Below are 9,580 nucleotides of genomic sequence, written 5' to 3' on the forward strand. Positions count from 1 at the left end.
GGATAAATTAAATGAAGATCTTAATCTTAGAGAGAGATCAATTAGCTTAAGTAGTCTTCAGCAAGACTCTATTAGTACTGCTTCTACAAGTAACGAATATAATCCACGACAAACTAAAAATAAGAATAAATCAGAATTAATTAGCAGAAAAATACGTAAAAATTCATCAAATCCAGTGAATCAAATTGAAAAAACTAAGAAAAAAGAGTCTCATCATTTTTCGAAAAGGATCACATTTAATGATATAATCCTTTCTTGTATTGCAAGTGGATATTCCAAATATGTCAATCATTATATTTCCATTCAAGGAGATTCAGATGATACTTCAAATAGTTCTACAAGTGCTCACTCTCCAGTATCTTTAACATCTAAGAACTCTCCTCCAGTAACAATGACTCCAAATCCAGGATTAATGAAAGAGGTATCAATGTTAACAACAACAACTCCTTCTTCAAGAAGATTTAATGAATATGATAAAGAGAATGCTACTCATTCTACATCTCCTTTTCATTTTGACGACAAATCACCATATTCTAGCATTTTAAAGTATGATTCAATTACAAATTCTCAAGATTTAGATGTAGAATTAGATTTCCATTCAAATTCACAATTAAAAACAAAAATAAATGGTTTATATTCAGGAAGTTATTCTTCTTGCAAGGAAAATGATTTATCATCACTTTGTCATTCAAATCTTAATGTGGTTGTTACCACTAACAACAGAGTTAAACCACCAACTAAATTGGATAATGCATTTTCCATAATAGTACTACCAATACCTACTTGTCCTTTGGCATCACCTTCAGAAAGATTAAGATGTGTATTTGAATCCCTACAGGAATATAGAAAAACTTCTCTTCCAATCATATTTATCAGATATATCCAATATACTTTATGCCTATCTCCATATGCTCTTCTTTGTTTATGGCATCCTCATTCAAAATCTTGTTCAATGTATTATAGTTCAGTTCCTGGCCCAAAAAACTGTTCTTTTATGAATAAGAAAATTAGAGATATGACTTTTGCTCTTCCACTTACTGATCATATTGGTCTTGGAGTATCGGTATTTTCCTTTGATGATAAAGTCTCTATTTCATGTACATTTGATGAAGAAATAATACTCGACCCTTATCTCCTTTTAAGATTTATAAAGCTTTCATTTGAGGAGCTCAAGGCTGGGATTCTAGCAAAGGTCTAGGCTCTTTAAAGCAGGTATATTTTCTTAAGCAGAATTTAGCGGAGTTTGCAATTTAGAAAGTGAGAGGATATATAGTATTTGAGTTTTTATGTTGATAGGGAAAGATAAATACCTAACAACTAAAGATCTATTATTAATGCTTTAATAGTTTATTTGATAAATTAGTCATCTTTTTTTTAGATATTTTAATTTTAATATTAAAAAAAAAAATCATGTATGCCGGTATGCATTTTTTAAAATGCTATACCGGAGTTTTGGCGGGAAATACTGAATTATTTTTTCCTTAAGGAAAATATTCGAGAATTAATTCAAAATTTTCAAAAAAAAAATCCTAAAATGGTATCATCTCTGGTGACAGGTAAGTTAAGTTTGTATCTATTGAGTGAGTTTTGAAATCCAGTTTCTACTTATTAAGTAGTGAGATGAATAACAAAGCTCAAAATTGGAAATGAAAATATATTTAAATATTTAATATATATCTAATTATTAAACTTTTTAGAACCACTGGATCTCATTAGACTAAGCTTAGATGAGCAAGTGTTTGTAAAATGCAGAGGAAATAGAGAATTAAAAGGAACTCTTTATGCTTATGATCCCCACATGAATATGGTTTTGGGTAATGTTGAGGAAACCTACTATGAAGAGGAATCCAAATCAAACACTCAGAATTCTGAGAAGAAGCTTAAAAAGAGAAGGATAGAGATGTTATTTTTAAGAGGAGATTTAATCATCTTGGTCAAGCCAGCAGTAAAGCTCGGAAAATCTACCTAGTCATATTTATATATTGAGGAAAAAAAAAGTATTTATAAGACATTTAGTGAGTAGTTAAATTAAGAAATACAATTGGAATAGATTTAAAATTTATTTATTTATCAACTTATTTTAGTATCTTGTTTTTCTTAATTAATACATTTTAAGATATTTAAATAACTGTATTGAGAAAATAGAGTGAATATGATTCTGTACCAGGTGACTTGGGATTTATGGCAAAGAAGAGCTCTGAATTCATAAGTTATTTATGAGAAGAAGTGAATAATAGAAACTTACTTTAATGAATGTATTGGATTCAAACTTTTTGCTAATAAACTAAAATGATTAGATGATAAATTTATAGAATATTTGATAATTCAATATAACCTACCATTCATTTTTTGGGAAGATATATAAATAAAGTAAAGAAAGTATCCCTGAATATTTGATGAGTATATTAGATGTTTCAAGTACATAAACTTTGGGATATTTCTCTCTTTTTGATTCTTGAATCCATTCTTTGACGGATTCATTTGTAGAAATGTGATTAATATGTCCAGAAATACCAAATTCATCAAACGTTAATATCTGAAATTAACAAATATAAAAAGAATTGAGTTGAATATTAAAATAAAAACTTACAATATCAATATTAAATTCATCAACAAAGGACTCAATCTCACTAATTACATCAGTATAAGGCCATTTTTCATTTGGTTGATCTTGAAATTTATCATTCGATACCACCCTAATTCTGTCTTTGAGTATACCTAATGCATTACAGGCTTCCAATAATTCCTTCTCTCTAAGTTTACCCAAACCATAGTAATCTCCTAAATTTAATTAATTAAAAAAGAAAGAAAGCAAATATAGTTACTTTCTCATAGAAGAATTCAATTATATTCACTTACCATTTGTCAAACACAGTACATATACCTTATTACCTTCTCCACACACTTGTTTTATTATTGGAGTAAAAAACATGGCCTCATCATCAGGATGAGCTACAAGTACACAGACATTTTTCTGATTCTCAAAAATAGTCATTTCTTTGGATTAAACTACGAATCTTGAATTGGGAAAATCACTCACTATAGAAATTAATAAATCCTCAACTATAATTTTATTACAATAAAATGTGGCGCCGGCGCCAGGCACATGTGTAAAAATCAAAAGATGACAATGGAGGTAAAAAGATGGAAAAACTTAAGAAAGAATTGTATTGAATAGAGGGAATTATAGTCTACAATTAGATAATTTGGATAAATTTGATATACTATTATAAAGCTTTAGATTTTGTTGTGAGTATCTCTCCTAAATCTTGGTCAAACTCTAGATCCAAGTCATTAAGATCAATATCAATTTCGTGGTTTTCAGTATAATTATCAGAATTAGAGAGAGAATCAAGATCTTGGGGATTATCTGATTTAGAGAGAGCTTTCTTTGCTTGTTGAATAATTTCTTGGCAAATAACAATTAAATTTAAATTAGATTCAGGAGGTTTATTAGAGAAAATTCCAAAATAATCATCTAATTTGCTTGCATTTTGGATAGCTCTTAATAATGTTTCTGTAGATGCTGTGGAAATATTCTCAATACAGTTTAGACCAGAAAAATAGAGGGAAATTGCTATATTAGGAGTAATATTATGGCTTAAGGAGATTATTGAATTAACGTAATTCATGATCCTGGATATGTCTTGTTGGTCTATATAGTGATCATTTTGTAATGCTTTACTTCCAATAATAGAATGACTAGTGTTAGAGTAGGTGTTTTGGTATTGATTTTGCTCCTGAGTGATTTTATACAAATACTTGACATTTCGAATGGAAACACTAGATTTTAAATGATCATTGATATTAAGAATGATTTCTGCTAATTCAAGCCAGCCAATAGACTTGCATAAGTTGGAGACAACATTAATAGATTGATTGAAAGAGTTAATAATGAGCCTAATAGTGGTAGACTCTAAGGAATATTTTGCCACAATGAGCTCAAAAGTCATCATTGGATTACATAGATCCTTAAGAAAGCAAGCATAATAGAATCTGTAAATGGAGATAAGTCTGTATTTTTCAATCATACCCTTGAAATTGAGAGTCTCTGAGTAAAAATAAGAAAGTTGAATACTGATAGGAGAAAGCTTACTTAGCTCAGGGATCAAGTTTGGATTTGAAGTTACTGTTCGAGAAATTTCACTAATTACCTTAAAGTTAATTCCATTAAAATCAGCAATTTCCATTTCTCCTGGTGTCAATTCACTAAAGATTTGAAGATAATTATTCCAATTTACCTTAAAATGTGATCCATTATAAGCCAATAATCCAAGTATAAATATTTGAAGGTTATTTGAAAGATCTATACCAATTAATTTAGATTTAATCAAATCACTATATACTTCCAATATAATACAAGGATGTAACTGTAATTTTATTATTGAGTTTGCCAAGCAAGTTCCAAAAATCTGACAATCGCTAATAAAAGATCCCCCAATACTATTAAAGAATGATATTAAGTACTTTTTTCCAGATCCTAACTTTGTAAGAAAATCATTTTGTCTTAAAATAATGTTTAAAATAGATTTATTTAGTTTGTCTTTAGTTTTTAAGCCAATTAATGCATATTTTGAAGATATTATTGGTGATTTGAGATGTTCAAACTTATCTTGAAACTGATACACATATTTATCAGAAAGTGAGATTTCGTTAATATTATAATTATCTTTTCCTAGGTCAAATGAAACCAATTGATTCATTACCATAAATGAAAGGGATAAAAGTATATCCTTATTTAATCCTTGCTCTTGGGAATTATGTGAAAGTTTTTGGCGATCTTTCGAAAATGTATCCAAAACTGAATGAGATTTTAAAGCTTCTAAATTTCCTCTAAAAGTGAGCTTAGAAATCAATAATTCTAAACCCCGAAGGTCCTTCACCAAATCTGTCTGGATTAACTCTAATATTAGTCTAAACAAATTTAATTCTGACAAATAGGATTTGAACTCTAAGCTCTGAAAATCGCTTTCATTCAACATATTATTCAAATACTTGAATTCCAAATCATTACCTGTAAAAATAAAAATTCCTCTTTTAAAACCTGTGGTTCCCGCCAAATTCAAAGTGCATGTATTAGAGGATGCATGCATTTCAGGTTTGGCGGTAATGTCAGTGTTGCAATGGGAAATTCTATTGAAAAACTGCTTAAGAGTATTTTTTGAAATCCATTCCCTGTTTCCAGTTTTGTTTTTTGTTAAATTGTTAATTTTTCCGAGCCCAATAGATCTAATAATTATTCGGTCAGCTTTGATTTCTGAATCCATCATATGCAAAGAAGTACAGAAAAGAACTTTTAAATGATTATTTTTGAAAGCATCTTCAATTAATTTTCTTTCTTTAAAAGATAGTTTTGAGTTGTGAATTGCAATTCCATAATTCAAGATTCCATCAAGTAATAAGAAATCATTTTCTAATTGAAATCCATCTTTTGTCACTCTTTTCAGATTTTCAATCATTTCAATTCTATAAGGTTTATCTTGGCTAATTTGGGATAAAAAAGATCCAAATTTATCGTTTATTAGATTTTTTTGTGTAGAAGTGACATTGTTTTCCTTGTTTAAAAGAATTTCAGAAATCTCCATTGAAATTATTTTGAGTGATTTTCTGCACCATTCAATTGTCGGACAGAAAATTAGAGCCTTTTTATTATTCATTAAAGATTCCAAGATTAAATCTGAAAAGTACTTCAAATCACTAATAGCAGTTTGTTGAAATATGTTATTGTTCTTATCATTCTTAAAAATTTCAATGATTTCAAATTTTTCGTTTTCATTTAATGATTGATTATTGTACTTTAACTTATCCCAGAAATATAAACTGTTACCTCTTTTAATGTAAACATCAGGCTCACATTCTTTCTCATACTTGTGATTTTCAAAGATTCTACCAACTTTGAGTGCATTCTTATATATATCCAAATTAGAAATTCCCCCATTTGAAACATATAAACAGGTTAATGGTCCACTTTTTCCCTTGTAATTATTATTCTTTATATAATAATCACTCACCAAATTTACGTAAGAAATTTTTGTGAGAATATTCTCTAGTAGATGACCCCTCTCTGGGTCTTCAATAAAGTTTATATCGTCAACAATAACAGTTTTAATACACTCATTAAGCATATTGTCTGAAATAAGACGATTTATGAGCGAATTAGCCTTTTCCAATGTGCATATGGTCAAGTCTATATTTGGAAACCAACTTGCATTGATAGTTCTTGAGCTTTGCCCAAAAAGTTCAATCCTTAGATTTAATGAATTACTACCAAACAAGCATTTGCATCTCTGGTAATAAGCATCACACTTTTGTGGGTTTGGAAAAATTGCTAGTATATTCCCTCCAGAATATAATAAGCTACTTAATGCAACAATTTCACAAATTGTTTGATTCTCGTTCACATTTGGAGAAATGATCAAGTACGGAGATAAATCCTGGAAGGAATTTGTAGTGAGCATATAATTCTGTTGTTCAATTGAAAGATCTTCTTGAAACACCATATAATTTAAAATATATGATAATGTATTCACTTGCCAGTCTGATAATCGGTTTAAATTATAATTCACGTAATACTGATGTTTAACTGAATTTGGAATATACCAGTAGCTCAAACTATGAATATCACGGCCTTTCAAATCAGAAAAAGGTTTTAAATCCATTATATCGTTCAAACTTGAATTGTACCCCCTCTGAGAAACCCCTTTTTCTTCTAAAATTGAAAGTTCTCTTTTTGCCACTCCAAAGCATTCTGGTTCCATAACTGAATCACCAGAAACTGAAACAAAACATTTTTTCGATTCACCTTTTTCTCCAAACACTTTCCTCCAAATACCCAATCTTCTTTTAGGAGATATTATCAACAAATTATTTAAATATGTATAAAATTTTGAGACCGTTATCAATGTCTTTGCATTATTATTAATTACCTTCGATCTCTCGTTCTGCATGACAATTTTGCCAATCTAATGTATAGTATTTTTCTTATCTATATAACCTCAAGTTCTTTGCATCTGGGTAAATTAGTTTATAAAATTATTGAAAAAATAAAAATATTTTTATCCATTTAATTTTAAGATCTTCTTAGTTTTCACTGATTTTTTCCTTTTTATGTTTTCAATTTAAAAAAATAATAATAAATTCCAATATTTCTTTGGCCGGCAAATTATAAACCTGAATTATTCTTTGGTACCAAGAGGCAACATCTTTTATTTTCAATTATGTTTAAAAATTGTTATTTATCAAAAAAAAAAAAAAAGAATTATATAAACATTACTACATTATTCTTCCTTATTTTACAGTTAATTCAGAAATGTAATTGTGATTAATTTATCACCCTGCATGCAAATTTGCCTTACGTGTATTTACTAAAATACGAGCATAGCAACAAGAATGCAATGACGTAATTGCCAACGCCCGCCACCCCACACATTTAAATAAATTAATAATGATTAAATAAGTCAACTAATAAATACTTTGTATAAAAAAGAATAAGAATTTTAAAAAAAACAAACTAGTTCTAGTTTTAGTTTATTAAGTAATCCTTTGACTGCCCCTTCTGAGTTTAAAATCTAGGAACCACAGTGCTGAAATCTTCCCATATCCAGAAAGTCAGCTTATCCAAGGTTGATCAATATAACTTATACACGTATAACTTCACTTGAAATATATTGTAAGAAGAATGCACCCGTAATTAATGCTAAGAAAGATATTATAAACAAATTTGTTGGAATTCTTTCTTGAACAGTCTTTGATGGTGCCTCATATAACTTCTCTGCTAAGTTTTCTTGCATTTTATTATCATCATTAGCCAACTCAGTTTTTTGACTAATATTTATTTGAGCTCCTTCGATCAGTCCTTTCTGTATAATCTTAACTTGTTTTAACTCACTTCCAAGCTTTTCCAAGCTTTTATCTTCCTCACGTGCCAATAAATCAACTTGTTCACTCCAACGCCCCTTTGAAGTTGTCTTAAAATTAAGCTTTGGCTTTTCTTTAATTTCCAAACTTCTTGATTCTACTTCATAAGCTGAGTTTATTGGATTTTCATTCAAAACATTCTTCATCTCCTCTAATTGGGAACTCAATAGTGGATCTACTTTTTCATGTTCAGTTTTATGATTCTTTCTTCTGAAAAAGTCTGCTCTTCTATAAATAACACTTTTACATGATCTTCCTTCTGGTGAACTATTAACCTTTTTTGTTAAAATTATGAATGCATGAATTACCTGATTACTATTACTCCCTGAAATTGTTATAATTCTTTCATTACATGCTTTCTCAGATGTTACAAAAATTGGAGAAATATTAATATGAGCATTAGTTGCTGTCCTTACGTGGCTAATAAACTCTCCTTTTATCCCTATTATACTTCCTATCACACTTCTTGGGACGGCAAGACGAATATTATATTCATAATTCTTTAAACCTTCTTGTCCATCATCTTTATTGTTCTTCAAAAGAAAATCTAAAACTTCCATTGTTTCATTCACATTCTTCTCATTTCCTTCTAAAGTTGCTACTCTATAATTTGTACCTGGAAAATATTTATTAGCACCAGAAACCAGGATAAAAACGTGATTTACCTGTTTAATCTTTTTCAATATTGAACCTGAGTTACTTAATATCCTATTTGCAGCTTTATCACTAATCAACAGCTTCACAAAAATTATCTGTTCCTCCTCATTCTGTATATTTATATAATTTGTTCTTTCCATATTTGAACTGTTTACCATTATATTAAACCTTAATTTCACTTATTTAACTTTATTTACTCTAGAAGTTAGAACAAAATCTATTTATCTACTTTTCTAGTATTTACTACCCTTCACACAAATTTAGTGACTATTTTTTCTCTATTTTTAGATAATGTGCATTGGGGTCTGATCTCTGTGTAAGCCTGCACACAGCGCTCATACATTTTTTTTTTTTTAGATTTGTTTTGAGGTCCTCGTTTTTTCGTGTAATTTCCGCCGAAATTTTATATTTCCTACCATTATTTTAGAGATTCTTTAAAACTAAATTTCCTCACACTCAATTTCTTTCTACTATTAATTTTCTTTTTATTTTGGTACCTTTCAGCTCAATCCTACAACAAACCTAGTCTACTACCATTTTTTTTATCGCTAATATCGATTCTAACATTTATAATATTCAATAAGCCCAACATTAATTCTAGTACTTATTATTTTAAAAGCCAATTTTAAAGCATTAAACTTCTTCTTTTCTTTTTTTAAATATACTCAATTATTACTATTACTCCTCCTCTCATACATGCACCCCCTTGTTTCTATTTCAAATACTCGTCTAAACCAACCTCGCAATTTCATTCTCTATAATAATGCATGCACACCACACGTCTTGTCTACAAAAAATATGTGCATTTGTGAATAATTCAATTCAGAGAAAATAATAAATAAAAAAGATATTGAAAGTTAGCAGTAATTAATTGAAATAAAACAATATATTAGTTAAATTTTTATTAAAAAAAAAAAGAAAAAGATTGTTTAAAGTATGGAATCCTGATTAAAACTGTTAAGATTAGGAATTCTCTGATTTTCGTAGTTGTTAATGATCCAAAACA

The 9,580-nt window shown here is 28.8% G+C and overlaps 3 protein-coding genes across 3 annotated transcripts; 1 reads left to right on the forward strand and 2 right to left on the reverse strand.

The window, feature by feature from the left end:
* The first annotated feature begins 391 nt into the window (after positions 1–391).
* Chro.70083 (hypothetical protein) lies at positions 392–1,198 on the forward strand. The annotated part of the gene is made up of 1 exon (XM_661029.1): positions 392–1,198. The coding sequence occupies one exon, from the start codon at positions 392–394 to the stop codon at positions 1,196–1,198; it is 807 nt and encodes a 268-aa protein (XP_666121.1).
* A 2,029-nt stretch (positions 1,199–3,227) lies between these two features.
* Chro.70084 (DNA polymerase theta) lies at positions 3,228–6,947 on the reverse strand. Its single annotated transcript, XM_661030.1, has 1 exon — positions 3,228–6,947. The coding sequence occupies one exon, from the start codon at positions 6,945–6,947 to the stop codon at positions 3,228–3,230; it is 3,720 nt and encodes a 1,239-aa protein (XP_666122.1).
* Positions 6,948–7,637: 690 nt separating this feature from the next.
* On the reverse strand, positions 7,638–8,732 carry Chro.70085 (hypothetical protein). The annotated part of the gene is made up of 1 exon (XM_661031.1): positions 7,638–8,732. One exon carries the CDS (start codon positions 8,730–8,732, stop codon positions 7,638–7,640), a length of 1,095 nt encoding a protein of 364 aa, XP_666123.1.
* Positions 8,733–9,580: the final 848 nt, after the last annotated feature.

Source organism: Cryptosporidium hominis, assembly GCF_000006425.1.
Source record: "Cryptosporidium hominis TU502 chromosome 7 CHRO017016, whole genome shotgun sequence".
Lineage (NCBI taxonomy): Eukaryota > Apicomplexa > Conoidasida > Eucoccidiorida > Cryptosporidiidae > Cryptosporidium > Cryptosporidium hominis.